We start from the raw sequence: 18,831 nt of genomic DNA on the forward strand, positions 1-18,831 counted from the left end.
CAAAATATAATAATCAATAAACTAAGTGAATCTAAAACAATCATTTCAAAGTCCTATATAAATCCGCCATTACAGAAACGGTTGAAGTCAGGTCTGTGCTCAGAACAAGGGGCACAGAAGTGGCTCACCACAACTTTTGAGTGTCAGTGTAGCTTCTGCCTGTGGCTGAGCTTGTTGTTCTCATGAGAGACTTGATGAATTGTTGTGAGACCAGAAAGGCAGAGTCGTTTCTTCATTTGTGTGTCTCTGCCTTAATAGTTTCTTTACAGTGGGAGTAGAAACCAATGTGAAGACCTGTTGTACACAGGTGAAAGAAAGTCAAAATCATGTTAAAGTGTAACATTATTAATTGCTGCAGTGCGTTACAACAATGAGGAATGACACATTATAATAAAGAAACGGTTGACGCTAACCAAATTAATCTTTTAAACTCCCAAAACTTTTCATGCTCTTGACTTCACAGTGGATATATACAGTGTCTATACAAGGTATCTACCGCCTTGGATGTTTCATCCTTTTACTGACATTATAAATCAATCATGGTCCATAAAAGATGCCGACTTTGAAAAAGAAAAATACCTCATTAATATAAAAGTGAAAACAGGTTTCTACAAAGTAATGTCAATTAAATTAAAATACATAAGGTGAAATCAGTGTTTGCATTAATATTGACCTCCTTCAGGTTAGTATTGAGTAGATGCACCTTTGGCTGCAATCACATCATGGAGTCCGTGTGGATAGGTCTCAGTTAGACTTGCACATCTGGACACAGGAAATTTATGCCAAATTTATGTTTCTTTGCAAAACTGCTCAAGCTCTGTCAAGTTGTGTGGGGATCGAGCGTAACCAGCCCTTCTGAAGTCCATCAACAAATTCTCTATTGGAATGAGGTCTGGGCTTTGACTCTGTCACCCCAGAACATTCACCTTGTTGTCGGTAAACCATTTCTGTGTAGCATTCGCTGTATGCTTCAGGTCATTTTCTTACTGGAAAATAAATGTTCTCCCAAGCCGTAGTTGTCTTGCCGACCAAATAAGATTGTCTTTCAGGATTGTTCTATATTTTGCCTAATTATTCTTACCGTCTACATTAACAAGCCTTACTTAGACGTTATTGTCACAAAGTGTCTACCAGTAAAATAGCATTAAGCTATAGGTAGATTATGTCTGTGAAGCTATCTGGAATTTGTCAACTGTGTACATTTGCAATTCCAGTACTGTATATTTGCATAATAATCCGAATTCCAATACATTTCCAAAGCACACCTTCAAATAATCACAAGGTGTTTCAGTAAAATGTTTGAGTGCTTTCAAAAGACTTTCAGAGTACATAAGTTCAGAGGAAAGACACATTTCTCATCAAATGTAAATGGATGACAAGTTTTCTAAATATAGAGGCTATAGAAGTTCATTTTCTGCATTTTAGCCAATCAGTCAGCCAGTTTGCAAACACTGACCACCATGTGACTAAACCTGCCATTAAGGTGCAAAGATATCAGTAGTGCAAGGCAAAGGGTGTTGCACCACAATGATCGTAAGACTAGCTGCTCTGATTCTTCTTGGTACAGTGTGTAAGTGCTGTTCTTAACCAGTGTGAGTACTTCTACCAGTTATTGTTTGTACTTTGTTGTACTGTAATATATTACTGAAACCTAAAACTTGTTTCCTTTCTTTAGTTGCAGAGATTCCTCAGCAGATCTCTTTGACTGTGGCAGACGCTGGTGATAATATTACTTTTCAATGTCCAGTCACCGATAAGGAAAGCAAATTCTTCTACTGGAATAAGGAGAGACTTGGACACACGACTCAAACTGTTGCAACTGTGACTCTTGGCAAAGTAACAGTTAGTGAAGAATTCAAAGACTCACGTTTCACAGTCAGACAAGAGGGGGCTCAGTATTTTCTTACCATCAGAAATGTCACTAAAGAGGATGAAGCAACATATTTTTGTCAAAACTGGCCAACGTATTCACGGACTTCCCTTAATGGCACCTTCCTGGCTGTAAACGGTAAAGTATCTTTTACCATGCACTCGACTACAACTATGATCTTTGTATGTTTTATTAATAATTTACATTATCAAAGAATATTGATGTCTTTTCACAGATCATAATCAGCAGAAACATGTCTACGTGAAACAAAGTCCAGAGACTGAGTCAGTCCAGCTGGGAAACACGGTGACTCTTAACTGTTCACTTCTCTCCAAGAACAAAGAAAAAAGAGTCCAATGTCCAGATGAACACAGTGTGTACTGGTTCAGAGCTGGATCAGAAGGATTTAATCCAGGTCTCATTTACACAAACAGGAAAAAGAGTCATAGACAAGGGCAAAGGAGCTGTTCTTACAGTTTGTCCAAAACTATACAGGACTCTTCTGACACTGGGACTCATTACTGTGCTGTGGTTACATGTGGAGAGATCCTGTTTGGTGAAGGAACAAAAGTGGAGACAAGTATGTATTTACAGTTTCATTTAGCCAAATAAAAAAAATGCTCGAAAATACAAAGATTATTAGTATTTCTTTAGTTAAGTAAGTTGATTTAGTACTATACTGGTTATATACAGATCAGTGTGAACACTGACTTCTTGATTGTGCTTATTTACAAAACATTAGTTTAATAAATGCCAATATGGCTTTAAAGAATGGTTATTATGTCCAAGAGTTTATAATAAATGGTTTTCATTACTTAGGAAATGATTCAGACTCACAACCAGAGCTGATCGTGGTTGTCCTTGTTTTTGGGATACTCTTGGCCTGCTGTGTGACTGTGATTGCCATCCTTATTTTGAGTCAAAGTGACATTTGTGAACATTGCAAAGGTAGGTTGTCCATATTTTACTTATCATTTGAAACTGTAAGAGTAAAGCAGGTTAACCCTGAGAGCTCAAAGCTCTAGCTGTTCGCATGTTATCATCAGAGGACTGAAGCATGAGCACATCACAGGTGAATTTATTGATAGATAACAAAAACACATCTTTTTAAACAGGAATGATGAGTGCTTTGGATCATCTGGGACTCGACAAGCCAGCTGTGGACCAATCAAGTCATCAAGTGGTTCTAGTAAATATGCTTCTAGTAAATAGTGGTGTGACTGTGGTGTATTAAGTATGAAGGTGCTAGATAGAGATGAATGTTCTTTCTATACTTACACTTTTTACATTTGTCATTAAACCATAATCAACAATGTATTCTCAACAGGATGGCAAAGCAAAGACAACAAACTACATGACACCATATTTCTCCACAAGGAGAAGAATGAAGATCTCGTACATGCAAGAGTGTGTGTACTCTGTTGTGAGAGCAGATTACCACAACCAGCACCATCCCTGTTTATAGGCAGAGCAGGATCTGAGCATCACTCCCCAGATCCCTACAAAGCTGCTCAGTTTGAGAATGATTTATTTGCAGCAAACATCACAAGACATAAGAAGAAACAGTGGTTCATTGTAAAGATTTGTGCATAAATCAGAATGATGAGTTTCCTGTTGTTTTATTAATTTGTCATATGCAGTATATGATAGTCCCAGTATTACAGTATGTGATTATGGGTTTTGTTGAGATTGAAATGTAGCTTATATAATTTATCTACCTAATATAACTACGCACATGGAATAATTCAATTTTAACATGTAAATTGTAAAAATCAATGTTAACAAATTGTAAGACAGTTGAATGAACTATATCTATTTAATGTGTGTGCAGTAGTCAAAGGTTGTGAGAGTTTGTCTTGATCGTAGTCCTTGAAAAGAAGTTTTCATATGAAATATATATGTAAAATATGTGAACTTATTTCTCTAACACTTAATGAACATTTTCAAACACCAACTGTTACGAACTAACAAACGAGCGAGGGAGAACAAGCATAAGGACAGGGGACGCAAGGAACTACCAAAACTAACTAAATATCAACTTAAAGAGACCCGAAAACATGGTGGGAGAATACAAACAAAATCATAACCTGACACATAAAGTAACAACTTAAAACACTGTGGTAACACAGGCAAAAATACCAACTAGAAACTAACAAAACAAGACATGGCACAAACGCTAATGGAACAACAAACAAACTCATGAATAAGAAACACAAAGTACCAACGAAAAACACACTGCAAGAGGCAGGCAACTCACAAACGAAACCAAGGTCCAACAAACTGAAGTGCAGCTCGGGTTGAAACAAACGGAAAGTCCAGAGTTATCAAAAAAGACTGTGTGACAAAGACCAACTAACAAACAAACGAACGAACGAACAAGAGGAGAAGATCCACGTGCAATGTGACAAACCAGCAATTAACCAGAGGACTGAGGGGTGATTATAAAGCAAAGGGACGTACAGGTGAAACGAGTCAGTAATTGGTCCGGTGAGTGGAGAGTGGAGGAAGAGGAAGTCCATATATGGGTGTGGCAGGAGCGTGAGCAACCAAAACAAAACAAAACAAAACCCACAGACAGGGGCAAAGGGAGGAATCGTAACACAAACACTTGTAAACTTGTTTAGATTGTTTAGATTTTGACCTTTAAATGAAGCAGACACCAATTGCATCAACAGTATATTTCAATTTACAAAGGGCACAGACAAAAAACTAACAGTAACAATAACCTTGATTAAAACTTGACCAAAACAAAATGAGCTGACTTCATTGAAGTGATGTGGTGTTCACACACGTTACCTGAGCCAGGTGGAACCTTTCTGGGTTCATGTGTTTTGTGTGCCTGCATGAGTTTCACAGTCTTTTAAATTTGTTAAAATTTTCATGTAAGACTGAATGTGAATATTTGTATTTAAATTTACATTTAGTCAATTTACAGGCACTTTTATTCAAAGCAACTTACAAGTGAGACCAGGGGTAGGCAGCGTAAGTAGATCTTGACTAAACACTCCTACCCTGAAGATAGACCACAGCTGGGATTCGTTGTCTGTATAAGACCCGTACATAGTGTACAGTATCACACCTCATGCACAGTTTGATCTGAGACACAGAATAACAGGAGGGAAAATTTAATTCATTATCACTTGGTTCTTTAATACCAAACAGGATTTATTATGTGCAGTATTAATAGCCACAGACCGAACGAACAAACTGTCTCCAGTCTGTAGCTACATCAGATTTTATAAACTGATGCCCATTAACTCAGTTATCAAATTTAAAAGCTTTGTTGACTGCAGAGTAAAGATTCGCTCATTCAGTTCCATTTGAATCCTTCATTCCAACTTCAGCTTTGATCACAGTAAAGACGACGGCAGAATAAACTGTGTCCTCATCCCTCTGTAAAAATATATGACAAAGCTGACAAAGAAAAGCTGAATGACACTTTGGATAAAGTTAATCCAACCTTTAAATTCTTTACCTTTTTCCTTTTTTGAGGCCCACAGCTGTTTTGCAGAGTAGTCTTATATTCTGAAATAGAAAATATGTAGATTACAGTCAATACAGATGCAGTCAAGTGAATATTCTGGTATACTCTGAAAACTGAGTAACTCCTGTTACCGCTGTAATAATCACCATTGTTGTTCTTCATTGCGTGAACGAGGAAGGCTATACCAATCAGGCTTAGAGCCAAAAGGACAAAGAGCTGCAACAATTTCACATTGACTTTTTTTCCTAAAAAAAAAAAAGTAAATGTGATTTATTTTTTACCTCCTTTTAAGATACGTTTGCACGTAAAAAAAAATAAAATATGAAATACTAGACATATTCTTTTTTTTATTCGTTTGTTACTGACCTGTAACACATTTCCCAATTAAGATGATTAATATAGTTACCTTCAGTGTCCATTTTTGTTCCATTTCCAAATAAAATCTGTCCACATGTGGCCACAGCACAGTAATAAGTCCCAGAATCAGAGGAGCTGATGTTTTTGGAGAAGCTGTAAACACATTTCTGTGGAGAACGAGCCTCAGAACTCTTTTCACATTGATCACCACTGTTTTCCTGAGTGTAAATGAGACTTGGATGAGATGAGTCTGATCCAGCTCTGAACCAGTACACATTGTGATTTAATGAACATGTCTTGTTGTTGGAGTCAGAGAAGACTGAACACTGGAGAGTCACTGAGTCTCCTGGACGGACTGGATCAGAAACAGAGTCTTGAATGACAGCAGTGATATCTGGTTCTGGTCCTAGAAAATACAAAAACAAAAGTAAGCATATTTTACATAGTTTAACAAAATAGGAGTTAAAGCATTTGTATATATATTTCCAACTTTACTGTACTTGGTAATTATTACCTTTAACTCTTAGAAATATTCCTTTTAAAAATCTCATGTCAAGTTGTTCCACTTTTATACAGTAGTAAAGTCCAGTATCACTTAGCTCTGTTTTACTAATTATCAGGACAAAGGTTCCATGCTCTTGTTTTGCTGTAATGCGAGGAGTCTGGTGTTGAGGAGTCTCATTAACACCAGCAAAGTCAAAGGAAAATATTCCTCCCAGGAATTCGGGCAACTTAACACAGACATCACCTATTTCATTTTATCGTGTGCTCAACGTTGATTAATTAGAAAATTTTAGATGTTTATAAACCACATTTCACTGACGTATCCTCAAATTTCGTTAAGTTTAATGAAACCAGCAGCCAATGTATACTCCTTTATAACGTCACCCAACTTCCATTAGACAAAACAAACTATGCTGGCTGATTAGACCCAACGTGTAGGGCATTTCAAGTCAAACCTTTCTACATGTTACGAACCATTCAGTTTTAACAATTGTGGGATTTGTTGCATTCAATAAATAATAATTTCCAAAAAAATAAATAGCTTTGTGGCGATGTGGCATATGATTAAATTAATGGTTCCCCAAAAAATAAAAGAAAGAAATTTACAGGTTACAGGGCTAAAGTTGTAGCAAGATCATCAAACGTTGGTAGAGTTTTGATACAAAAAGGAAGAAGACCATTACGCATTCACACTGACTGTGCAGTACATGCACATTCAAAGTCTTCACTTTCAAACGATGCACGGAAACTTCAGCACCGCTGTGGTTAGGTGGTTTCAATATAACGTGAATACAAAGGGCCTTTTTTTCCAGTGTGAATCTCAGGACACTGAGCTTGAGCTACTGTTTTATTTTATAAAACAAATAAAGTATCAAAATTGCTTAGTCATTATATTTTTTACTTTTCTGCACTTTGACATGTTTCATTAAAAATATCCTGTAAAAAGTGAGTCCACATATCATTTGTACAAGACGGTTATTTATATTCTTCTATGGGTTATATGAGAAAGTACAGAAACAACGCATATGGTCAAATAAATTGGAAGACTTTGTTTGATTTGCAGTTGCTGTGAGAGTGGAGAAGTGCAAATCATTCCACTTCAAAATGGCTGCTGTAGACAGAAAGTGAAGTATAAGTATTTATTTATTCATTTTTTACATTACCTGCCTCCTCGTTTTTAAACCAGTCTGTCAAACATCTAAAACTGAAACTAAGTCAATGTTGCTGTTTGTTTTCCCTATCCATGTATGTAAGGCCATACTTTAGTCAGGTCTACTCTGAGTAAAGTGCCTCAGTATTTGGTCAAAGTGCAGAGAGGTGGCTGAACCACAGCTTTTGTCAGTCAGTGTGTTTACCACAGGTTAAGCAGGTTACTGGCTTTCTCAAGAAAGCTGAATCCTTGCGTGTCATGTAAACGAGATGGTTACTGTTATGGGGGTAGGGGATTAGAGAAACCTGACTTCCTGAGATTTCTCCCAAGGAACTCTGATTACTCTGCAATTATAAACACGTAATCGCCTTTCTGCAAGAGAGCATGTGCATAACAAAGCCTGCAGACACTCACTACTCTATTACTTTCAGCTGAGATGTGCATCTGCATAAAAGGAGAAATTCCCTGTGGATGTCTAAATAAGTGAATTTTCACCACACATTTGCACAGCAGAAAGTAAAAATAAATATTGTGCAATATTATATAATGGGAGGATAAAAATACACTGCTTTGAATTGTTGACACACTGCAGATATATCTCCCTCTGTTAATTTTTGTGTGGGCTTGGTCACATTTCCTCTTGCCCTTGTCTTGACACTCTCCCTGAAACACACAGGCCCCTCAACTAAACAGTAAATATTCCCACACACTCTATGAGAAAGCAGGACTGACATTTACAGTCAAATGTTCTCCATTTCTCAGTGTATGCAACGTCCCAGCCATATAACAAAGTCAAAATGCTTTGGTGTCTTTCTAAGAAAGGGACATGTTTCTCTGTCACGTTCCTCGTTGCACTTCCTGGCCTTACAAAAGGACCTAAGCGCGCACCAAAGAGTTTATTATTGTGTCTGACTAGAGCTACCAGTTTGGGCAGATTGATTCGTTTTTTAACCTAATTAAGAGCGATTCAGTGAGATTCAGTGAAATGTTTACGTACTGCCAAAGACCTTTAGAGTAAAAGAGGTCAGAGTAAAGACACGCCTCTATGGAAATATAACATCTCTCATCAAATGAAAATTGATGACAAGTTTTCTAAATATAGAGGCAAGTTCATTTTCTGCATTTCAGCCAATCAGGCTGATTTCTAGTTTGCAAACCTTGACCACCTTGTGACTAAACCTGCCATTTGGGTGGAAAGATGTCAGTAGTGCAAGACTAAGGGTGTTGCACCACAATGATCGGAAGACTAACTGCTTTGATTCTTCTTGGTACAGTGTGTAAGTGCTATTCTTAACCAGTGTGAGTACTTCTACCAGTTATTGTTTGTACTGTGCTGTATTGTACTATATTATATTACTGAAACCTGTAACTTGTTTCCTTTCTTTAGTTGGAGAGGGTCCTCAGCAGATCTCTTTGACTGTGGCAGACGCTGGTGATAATATTACTTTACAATGTCCAGTCACTGACAAGGAAAGCAAATTCTTCTACTGGAATAAGATGAGACTTGGACACATGCCCCAAACTGTTGCAACTGTGACTCTTGGCAAAGTAACAGATAGTGAACAATTCAGAGACTCACATTTCACAATCAGACAAGAGGGGGCTCAGTTTTTTCTTACCATCAGAAATGTCACGAAAGAGGATGAAGCAACATATTTTTGTCAAAACATGGCAACGTTTTCACAGGCTTTCCTCAATGGCACCTTCCTGGCTGTGAACGGTAAAGTATCTTTTACTATGCACTTGACTATAACCGTGATCTTTGTATGTTTTCTTAATAATTTACATTATCAAATAATATTGATGTCTTTTCACAGATCATAATCAGCAGAAACATGTCTACGTGAAACAAAGTCCAGAGACTGAGTCAGTCCAGCTGGGAAACACGGTGACTCTTAACTGTTCACTTCTCTCCAAGAAGACAGAAAAAAGAGTCCAGTGTCCAGATGAACACAGTGTGTACTGGTTCAGAGCTGGATCAGAAGGATTTAATCCAGGTCTCATTTACACAAACAGGAAAAAGAGTCATAGACAAGGGCAAAGGAGCTGTTCTTACAGTTTGTCCAAAACTATACAGGACTCTTCTGATTCTGGGACTTATTACTGTGCTGTGGTCACATGTGGAGAGATCTTGTTTGGTGAAGGAACGAAAGTGGAGACACGTATGTATTTACAGTTTCATTTAGCCAAGTAAAAAAAAAAAATGCTCGAAAATACAAAGATTATTAGTATTGTTTTAGTTGATTTAGTATTTACAAGTTTTAAATATATTCTCTTTAGATATTTGAAAAGAACAACATAGACAAAAAGCATATCCACAACAACCACACTAATGTTTTATTTTTAGCCTTATTTATAACTTTCTGGTTGAGTTTCTAAATCTGTGTTCTCTGTTATTTAGTACAGACCTCAAACATAGCAATGGTTATATACAGATCAGTGTGAACACTGACTACTTGATTGTGCTTATTTACAAAACATTAGTTTAATAAATGCCAATATGGCTTTAAAGAATGTTTATTATGTCCAAGAGTTTATAATAAATGGTTTTCATTACTTAGGAAATGATTCAGACTCACAACCAGGACTGATCGTGGTTGTCCTTGTTCTTGGGATACTCTTGGCCTGCTGTGTGACTGTGATTGCCATCCTTATTTTGAGTCAAAGTGACGTTTGTGAACATTGCAAAGGTAGGTTGTCCATATTTTACTTATCATTGGAAACTGTAAGAGTAAAGCAGGTTAACCCTGAGTGCACAAAGCTCTAGCTGTTCGCATGTTATCATCAGAGGACTGAAGCATGAGCACATCACAGGTGAATTTATTGATAGATAACAAAAACACATCTTTTTAAACAGGAATGATGAGTGCTTTGGATCATCTGGGACTTGACAAGCCAGCTGTGGACCAATCAAGTCATCAAGTGGTTCTAGTAAATATGCTTCTAGTAAATAGTGGTGTGACTGTGGTGTATTAGGTATGAAGGTGCTAGATAGAGATGAATGTTCTTTCTATACTTACACTTTTTACATTTGTCATTAAACCATAATCAACAATGTATTCTCAACAGGATGGCAAAGCAAAGACAACAAACTACATGACACCATATTTCTCCACAAGGAGAAGAATGAAGAGCAGGTACATGCAAGAGTGTGTGTACTCTGTTGTGAGAGCAGATAACCACAACCAGCACCACCCCTGTTTATAGGCAGAGCAGGATCTGAGCATCACTCCCCAGATCCCTACAAAGCTGCTCAGTTTGAGAATGATTTATTGTCAGCTGACAAGAAACAGTGGTTCATTGTAAAAATTTGTGCATTAATCAGAATGATGAGTTTCCTGTTGTTTTATTTAAATTAAAGGAGTCTTGGATGAGATGAGTCTGATCCAGCTCTGAACCAGTACACATTGTGATTTGCTGAACATGTCTTGTTGTTGGAGTCAGACAGGACTGAACACTGGAGAGTCACTGAGTCTCCTGGAAGGACTGGATCAGATACAGAGTCTTGAATGACAGCAGTGATATCTGGTTCTGGCCTTAGAAAATACAAACAAAAAAATAAGGATATTTTACAGAGTTTAACAAAAGAAAAGTTAAAGCATTTGTATATAAATTTCCAACTTTACTGTACTTGATGATGATTACCTTTAACTCTTTTTACACATTCACTGTTCTTGTACCGTTCTTTGGTTGTGTAAAGCTGCTTTGTGACAATGTCAATTGTAAAAAGCACTCTACAAATAAAATTGTATAGAATTAAATTGAACTCTTAGAAATATTCCTTTTAAAAATCTCATGTCAAGATGGTCCACTTTTACACAGTAGTAAAGTCCAGTATCACTATAATTCTACTTCATAATTAGTTGTCCTGCAGGTACATGTCAAATTCACAGGATCTCCAACAACAACAGTGTTTGTCTCAAAGATCGGGTCTTCTGTGCACCCTGACAATAAACAGAACCGTGATTAAAAACCAACATAGATCCTGTGTGACATTAATGAAAGAAGGTGAAACAGGTTTAAAACACATATTCCAAATGATACAAGGAACAAAGCTAACAAACTTACCCCCCACTGTGAACAGCAGCAGTAAATGAAATATGAGCATTTTCCTGTTACTTAAGACAGCGGTTCACTCAGACTGTGTTATAAGATGTATAGTACCTTAATGTATTCATATCCAGTGGGAGAGAACAGTTTCAGAACAATCTGATTGGCTTCTTCATAGGTTGCATTTCACAGTATAACGACAGTGGAAATACACCACCCATCTTTTCAACCTAAACACATGAAACATCGTTGCTTAGAAAATTGTTGGTGTTTATAAACCACATTTCACTGATGTACCTCAAATTTCTGTTTTTTTTGCACCTGTTAACATGAGACAAAATACATTTTTATCCATAGTAGTACATTAAGGTCAATGACACCAGCAGCCCACAAATACTCCTTTATAACTTCACCCAACTTCCTTTAGACCAAACAAACTATGCTGGTTGATTAGACCCAACGTTTAGGGCCTTTCCAGTCAAACCTTTCTACAAGTTACAGACGTAAATCAAGAAAAGTTCCTACATAACTACATCACAACACACTGCAGAAAGGTTCACATCATTCCTACAGGCTTATTTCTATCACAAACAATTTAATTTTGACCATTGTGGGATTTGTTGCAATCTAGCCACAGGGGTTGCAGGCCAGTGACTTCTGTGCCGGTCCCAAGCCCAGATAAATAGAGAGGATTGCGTCAGGAAGGGCAGAAGGGTTCATGGACAGAGAGAGAAGAGGAAAGGCAGGAGCATAGATCTGAGAATAGGGACTCTAAATGTTGGCACAATGACAGGGAAAGGTACAGACCTGGCAGACATGATGGAGAGAAGGAAGGTAGACATACTGTGTGTGCAGGAGACAAGGTGGAAGGACAGCAAAGCACGTAGTATTGGAGGAGGATACAAACTGTTCTACAATGGTGTGGATATAAAGAGAAACGGGGTTGGAGTGATACTGAAGGGGGGTTTGTGAACAATGTTCTAGAGGTGAAAAGAGTCTCAGACAGGGTGATGAGCCTAAAGCTAGAAATTGAAGGGGTGATGATGAATGTAGTCAGTGGGTATGCTCCACAAGTTGGCTGTGAGTTAGAAGAGAAGGAGAGATTCTGAAGTAAAGTTTGATGAGGTCATAGAGAGTATCCCCAGAGGAGAGAGAGTACTTGTTGGAGCAGACTTTAATGGGCATGTTGGTGAGGGCAACAGAGGTGATGAGGAGGTGATGGGCAGGTTTGGTGAAAAGGAAAGGAATCTGGAAGGACAGATGGTGGTGGACTTTGCTAAGAGGATGGAAATTGCTCTGGTCAACACTTACTTCCAGAAGAGAGAGGAACACAGAGCGACATACAAGAGTGGAGGTAGGAGTACTCAGGTGGACTACATCCTATGTAGACGAGGTCATTTGAGAGAGGTTAGTGACTGCAAAGTGGTGTTAGGAGAGAGTGTAGCCAGACAGTACCGCATGGTGGTGTGTAAGATGACTCTGGAGGTCAGGAAGAAGAAGAGAGGGAAGACAGAAAAGAAGACCAAGTGGTGGAAGTTAAAGAATGAAGAAACTTGTGAGGAATTCAGACAGAAGTTGAGACAGGTTCTGGGTGGTCAGGATGAGCTTCCAGATGACTGGGAAACCACAGCAGAAGTTATCAGGGAAACAGGTAGGAAGGTGCTAGGTGTGTCATCTGGAAAGAGGAAAGAAGGTAAAGACACTTGGTGATGGAATGAGGAAGTACATGGTGCCGAGGGAGGAGATGTGGTACTGTATGAGGTTGTTGGGAGTATGTCAGAGTAGTTCAGGTATGAGAGAAGTATGACGGTGGTAATATGTGCTAAAGGTCAGACAGAAGAATTCAAGGTGGAGGTGGGACTACACCAAAGATCAGCTCCCTTCTTGTTTGCTATGCTGATGGACAGGCTGACAGATTAGGTCAGACAGGAATCTCCCTGGACAATGATATGTGCAGATGACATTGTGATTTGCAGTGAGAGTAGAGAGCAGGTGGAGGAACAGCTGGAGAGGTGGAGGTTTGCTCTGGAAAGAAGAGGCATGAAGCTCAGTCGTAGTAAGACAGAATACATGTGTCTCAACGAGAGGGATCAAGGTAGAAGCGTTAGGTTACAGGGGGCTGAGGTGAAAAAGGTGCAGGAGCTTAAGTACTTGGGGTCAACAGTTCAGTATGATGGGGAGTGTGGAAAAGAGGTGAAGAGGCAAGTGCAGGCGGGTTGGAGCGGGTGGAGCAAAGTATCATGAGTGTTGTGTGACAGAAGAGTGTCAGCAAGACTCAAAGGAAAGGTCTACAAGACAGTGGTGAGACCAGCTCTGCTCTATGGGTTAGAGACGGTAGCAGTGAGAAAGAGACAAGAGGCTGAGATGGAGGTAGCAGAGATGAGGTTCTCCTTAGGAGTGACCAGGTTAGACAGAATAAGGAACGAGTACATCAGAGGGTTGGCTCATGTTGCATGTGTTAGCGACAAAGTCAGAGAGGCCAGACTGAGATGGTTTGGACATGTGCAGAGGAGGGATAGTGAATATATTGGTAGAAGGATGTTGGAGATGGAGCTGCCAGGCAGGAGGGCAAGAGGACGACCAAAGAGGAGATATATGGACGTGTTAACAGAGGACATGAGGTTGGCTAATGTTAGGGTAGAAGATGTTCATGATAGAGTGAGGTGGAGAAGGATGATTTGCTGTGGCGACCCCTGATGGGAAAAGCCGAAAGAGAAGCGGGAGAATGGTGGGATTTGTTGCATTCAATAAATAATAACTTACTATAAAATAAATAACTTTGTGGCGATGTGGCATATGATTAACTTAATGGTCCCCCCCCCCGAAAAAAAAGGATGAAATAACGTTACAGGGTTAAAGTTGTAGCAGCATCATCAAACGTTGGTAGAGTTTTGACACAAAAGGAAGAAGACCATTACGCATTCACACTGACTGTGCAGTACATGCACATTCAAAGTCTTCACTTTCAAACGATGCACGGAAACTTCAGCACCATTGTGGTTAGGTGGTTTCAAAATAACATGAGTGCAAAGAACCTTTTTTTTCCTGTTTGAATCTCAGGACACTGAGGTTGAGCTACTGTTTTATTTTATAAAACAAACAACATATCAAAATTGCTTAGTCATTATATTTTTTACTTTTCTGCACTTTGACATGTTTCATTAAAACTATCCTGTAAAAAGTGAGTCCACATATCATTTGTACAAGACGGTTATTTATATTCTTCTATGGGTTGTATGAGAACGTACAGAAACAATGCATATGGTCAAATAAATTGGAATATTTGTAGTTGCTGTGAGAGTGGAGAGGTGCAAATCATTCCACTTCAAAATGGCTGCTGTAGACAGAAAATGAATTATAAGTATTTATTTATTCATTTTTTACATTACCTGCCTCCTCGTTTTTAAACCAGTCTGTCAAACAACCGACTAAAACTGAAACTTTTTGCTGTTTGTTTTCCCTATCCATGTATGTAAGGCCATACTTTAGTCAGGTCTACTCTGAGTAAAGTGCCTCAGTATTTGGTCAAAGTGCAGAGAGGTGGCTGAACCACAGCTTTTGTCAGTCAGTGTGTTTACCACAGGTTAAGCAGGTTACTGGCTTTCTCAAGAAAGCTGACTCCTTAAGTCTCATGTAAATGGGCAAACCTGGTTACTGTAATGGGGGTGGGGGATTAGAGAAACCTGATTTCCTGAGATTTCTCCCAAAGAATTCTGATTACTCTGCAATTATAAACACGTAATCGCCTTTCTGCAAGAGAGCATGTGCATAACAAAGCCTGCAGACACTCACTACTCTACTACTATCAGCTGGGATGTGCATCTGGATAAAAGGAGAGATTCCCTGTGGATGTCTAAATAAGTGAATTTTCACCACACATTTGCACAGCAGAAAGTAAAAATAAATATTGTGCAATATTATATAATGGGAGGATAAAAATACACTGCTTTGAATTGTTGACACACTGCAGCTATATCTCCCTCTGTTAATTTTCTGTGTGGGCTTGGCCACATTTCCTCTTGCCGTTGTCTTGACACTCTCCCTGAAACACACAGGCCCCTCAACTAAACAGTAAATATTCCCACACACTCTATGAGAAAGCAGGACTGACATTTACAATCAAAATTTCTCCATTTCTCAGTGTATGCAACGTCCCAGCCGTATAACAAAGTCAAAATGCTTTGGTGTCTTTCTAAGAAAGGGACATGTTTCTCTGTCACATACCTCGTTGCACTTCCTGGCCTTGCAAAAGGACCTAAGCACTAATGAACCTAAGGGTTCATTGTTGTGTCCTGAGTAGAGCTACCAGTTTGGGCAGATTGATTCGTTTTTATAACCTAATTAAGAGTGATTCAATGAGATTCAGTGAAATGTTTACGTGCTGCCAAAGACCTTTAGAGTAAAAGAGGTCAGAGTAAAGACACGCCTCTATGGAAATATAACATCTCTCATCAAATGAAAATTGATGACAAGTTTTCTAAATATAGAGGCAAGTTCATTTTCTGCATTTCAGCCAATCAGGCTGATTTCTAGTTTGCAAACCTTGACCACCTTGTGACTAAACCTGCCATTTGGGTGGAAAGATGTCAGTAGTGCAAGACTAAGGGTGTTGCACCACAATGATCGGAAGACTAACTGCTTTGATTCTTCTTGGTACAGTGTGTAAGTGCTATTCTTAACCAGTGTGAGTACTTCTACCAGTTATTGTTTGTACTGTGCTGTACTGTACTATATTATATTACTGAAACCTAATAACTTGTTTCCTTTCTTTAGTTGGAGAGGGTCCTCAGCAGATCTCTTTGACTGTGGCAGACGCTGGTGATAATATTACTTTACAATGTCTAGTCACTGACAAAGGAAGTCAAATTCTTCTACTGGAATAAGATGAGACTTGGACACATGCCCCAAACTGTTGCAACTGTGACTCTTGGCAAAGTAACAGATAGTGAACAATTCAGAGACTCACATTTCACAATCAGACAAGAGGGGTCTCAGTATTTTCTTACCATCAGAAATGTCACTAAAGAGGATGAAGCAACATATTTTTGTCAAAACATGGCAACGTTTTCACAGGCTTTCCTCAATGGCACATTCCTGGCTGTGAACGGTAAAGTATCTTTTACTATCAGTGGTTGTGTCTTATGCTTTTGTTTATAAGTTGTACAAATATAGTTTTTTTTTCATTTAAATCACACAGATCATAATCAGCAGAAACATGTCTACGTGAAACAAAGTCCAGAGACTGAGTCAGTCCAACTGGGAAACACTGTGACTCTTAACTGTTCACTTCTCTCCAAGAACAAAGAAAACAGAGTCCAGTGTCCAGATGAACACAGTGTGTACTGGTTCAGAGCTGGATCAGAAGGATTTAATCAAGGTGTCATTTACACAAACAGGAACAAGAGTCATACACAAGAGCAAAGGAGCTGTTCTTACAGTTTGTCCAAAACTATACAGGACTCTTCTGATTCTGGGACTTATTACTGTGCTGTGGTCACATGTGGAGAGATCTTGTTTGGTGAAGGAACCAAAGTGGAGACACGTATGTATTTATAGTTATAGCTAAGTCATTACTTAGTCTTGCAGATGTATTTATTGTGGTTAAGATCAAAGTATCTACTTCTAGCATGTCTTTGTCTGTTGGCTTGTTTTTTCCGTTTAAGAAGATGATAAAAACATGAAGTCAAATGTCATTGTGGTTCCTAAAATGTGTGATAGCTCCTAATAATCCATAATTAATCTATGTTTAATATCTCCTAGGTAACTGTTCTGAATCAGATCCTGTTGTCCTTGTTCTGGGTGTGCTGTTGAGCTGCTGTGGGATTGTGATTGCTGTCCTTTTATTTTACATACATCAAAAGAAAGTCTGTGAATGCTGCAAAGGTACTTCTACCTTCCTCTAGTTTTCATTTCACACACTAAACCATAAAGGTCTGAATGTTTGGAATTACATCATTGTTACAACAGAACAAATCTGCATTTCCACATTCTGTGGAACTTTGCATTTACATTTTCCATCAACTGAATTTTGGAAAGGAAACACAATATTTCCGACCACAATGTTGCATTGCAGCAGGAAATATTGTACATGTGCTATAATTTCATGAGTAACTTTTTATTACCAACTAGCTCCTCAGAACTGGTAATATAATGCTATTCTGTGTGTGTACACATATTCTGAAAAGTTAAAAGAATGTCTTTTGATAGGATCGAGGAGTGTGTCCCATCATGAATGCCATGAGAAGACAGCTGTGGATTTATCAAATGATCTGGTAAACATGCAGCAATGTGTTGTCATATTAGTACTAGTTGTAGTGATATTCTGTACGTGTGTACATTTGATTTGATTCACTTATAACAAGACACTAAACATTACGTGTATCATACATTTGATCAGACTAGTTCTTCTGGACAGGACAGAAATAAAATCCAGATCTTGACAAAACTGTCATATTTTTGCAGGAAGGTGAGGCCCCGGCCGTGAACTATGCACCACTGGATTTCTCCTTAAGTAGAGTGATAAAAGGAAAGAAGAATAAAGAGTTTCCACAAGAGTCTGTGTACACTGCTGTTAGAGCAGATGATCAAAACCAGTGATCACTCTCTCCATTTACAGTTTTTAAGAGACAGCCCACCCTTATAGGACCACCCACCTGAACAGCAAAAACAAAAGGCTGCTGTCACTTTCTTACTCACTTCTGTCACAGGCGTCTTTAGTGCATTCAATGACACTCAGCTTGTTTATAAATCTATGTGTGAACACACTTCTCGTAATGTTGCTACTCAAAAACTGTCAATGTTAAGTCATTTAAGCCGTGGAGAGGTTTTCAAAGGCTGTGATTATATTTATTTCATAAGATATTTTGTTGACTTGACCAAAATATTACTGCCTTTTCACTGTGGTCAACAACTGTTTTGTGCTTTCACAGTTCACAACTGCAGCGACACTTTGCTGAAGAAGTACCTTTGTTTTTAATGAAATTTTTTTTTTTTCAATTTTTAAATCAAGATAATAAACAGTTTACAAGTTCACACAATAAAAACAGTCAAGAAAAAACAACATAGAGTATATAAATTCCCAAATTCCCCCCAGTACATGATGTTTGTCTAGGTGGTGTCTAAGCAAGATTCATGCAAGGTGTAGCACATGGTGTTGCATTGAATTGAACTGATTGTAGTTTTCCTGATGTCAGCTGGAACTGGCTGACACCACATACAAATTGTTATGCTATTATTATGTAAAATCTGAAAATCTCTCTGACAGTTCATCCCTCTAACATATTGTTGAAAATATTAAATTATTTCATGTTTTAATTGTGACTGTAGTAGTTTTTCCTCTAATCGATTTCACCTATCACTCTTCAAAATGGCCTTAAACTATAAGAATGAAGAAAATCACGGCAAATGGCACACTGA

General features: G+C 38.3%; 3 protein-coding genes and 1 pseudogene across 4 annotated transcripts; 3 read left to right on the forward strand and 1 right to left on the reverse strand.

The window, feature by feature from the left end:
* Nucleotides 1-1,493: 1,493 nt before the first annotated feature.
* Nucleotides 1,494-3,541, forward strand: LOC113160098. Its single transcript, XM_026357161.1, has 6 exons — nt 1,494-1,570; nt 1,676-2,008; nt 2,106-2,450; nt 2,690-2,818; nt 2,986-3,059; nt 3,198-3,541. Exons 1-6 carry the CDS (start codon nt 1,528-1,530, stop codon nt 3,333-3,335), a joined length of 1,062 nt encoding a protein of 353 aa, XP_026212946.1. The 5' UTR covers nt 1,494-1,527; the 3' UTR covers nt 3,336-3,541.
* Nucleotides 3,542-5,176: 1,635 nt separating this feature from the next.
* LOC113160956 (signal-regulatory protein beta-2-like) lies at nt 5,177-7,625 on the reverse strand. The gene is made up of 6 exons (XM_026358422.1): nt 7,590-7,625; nt 6,226-6,442; nt 5,761-6,117; nt 5,486-5,599; nt 5,346-5,395; nt 5,177-5,263 (listed from the first exon to the last, which is right to left on the reverse strand). Exons 1-6 carry the CDS (start codon nt 7,623-7,625, stop codon nt 5,177-5,179), a joined length of 861 nt encoding a protein of 286 aa, XP_026214207.1.
* Nucleotides 7,626-8,566: 941 nt separating this feature from the next.
* LOC113160097 lies at nt 8,567-10,771 on the forward strand. 2 transcript variants are annotated; one of them, XM_026357158.1, is made up of 6 exons: nt 8,567-8,642; nt 8,753-9,085; nt 9,183-9,527; nt 9,927-10,055; nt 10,223-10,296; nt 10,435-10,771. In XM_026357158.1, the coding sequence occupies exons 1-6, from the start codon at nt 8,600-8,602 to the stop codon at nt 10,570-10,572; spliced, it is 1,062 nt and encodes a 353-aa protein (XP_026212943.1). In that variant the 5' UTR covers nt 8,567-8,599; the 3' UTR covers nt 10,573-10,771. The 2 variants fall into 2 exon arrangements, with proteins under 2 accessions (XP_026212943.1, XP_026212944.1); XM_026357159.1 differs by having other exon boundaries at nt 10,223-10,341; nt 10,435-10,542.
* Nucleotides 10,772-16,001: 5,230 nt separating this feature from the next.
* Nucleotides 16,002-18,735, forward strand: LOC113160102 (annotated as a pseudogene).
* Nucleotides 18,736-18,831: the final 96 nt, after the last annotated feature.

This window comes from Anabas testudineus, chromosome 10 (genome assembly GCF_900324465.2).
Source record: "Anabas testudineus chromosome 10, fAnaTes1.2, whole genome shotgun sequence".
NCBI classification, from domain to species: Eukaryota; Metazoa; Chordata; class Actinopteri; order Anabantiformes; family Anabantidae; genus Anabas; species Anabas testudineus.

What these genes read in the sequence shown, in the direction of transcription:
- LOC113160097 (XM_026357158.1), top strand. Translation starts at nt 8,600, where the DNA reads ATGATCGGAAGACTAACTGCTTTGATTCTTCTTGGTACAGTGT. An exon ending in GATTCTTCTTGGTACAGTGT is followed by an intron (nt 8,643 to 8,752) that starts GTAAGTGCTATT and finishes TCCTTTCTTTAG; the next exon opens with TTGGAGAGGGTCCTCAGCAG. An exon ending in CGTTTGTGAACATTGCAAAG is followed by an intron (nt 10,056 to 10,222) that starts GTAGGTTGTCCA and finishes CTTTTTAAACAG; the next exon opens with GAATGATGAGTGCTTTGGAT.
- LOC113160956 (XM_026358422.1), bottom strand. Translation starts at nt 7,625, where the DNA reads ATGACACGCAAGGATTCAGCTTTCTTGAGAAAGCCA. An exon ending in CAGCTTTCTTGAGAAAGCCA is followed by an intron (nt 6,443 to 7,589) that starts GTAACCTGCTTA and finishes GTCTGTGTTAAG; the next exon opens with TTGCCCGAATTCCTGGGAGG. An exon ending in AATATTTCTAAGAGTTAAAG is followed by an intron (nt 6,118 to 6,225) that starts GTAATAATTACC and finishes TGTATTTTCTAG; the next exon opens with GACCAGAACCAGATATCACT.
- LOC113160098 (XM_026357161.1), top strand. Translation starts at nt 1,528, where the DNA reads ATGATCGTAAGACTAGCTGCTCTGATTCTTCTTGGTACAGTGT. An exon ending in CACCTTCCTGGCTGTAAACG is followed by an intron (nt 2,009 to 2,105) that starts GTAAAGTATCTT and finishes GTCTTTTCACAG; the next exon opens with ATCATAATCAGCAGAAACAT. An exon ending in CATTTGTGAACATTGCAAAG is followed by an intron (nt 2,819 to 2,985) that starts GTAGGTTGTCCA and finishes CTTTTTAAACAG; the next exon opens with GAATGATGAGTGCTTTGGAT.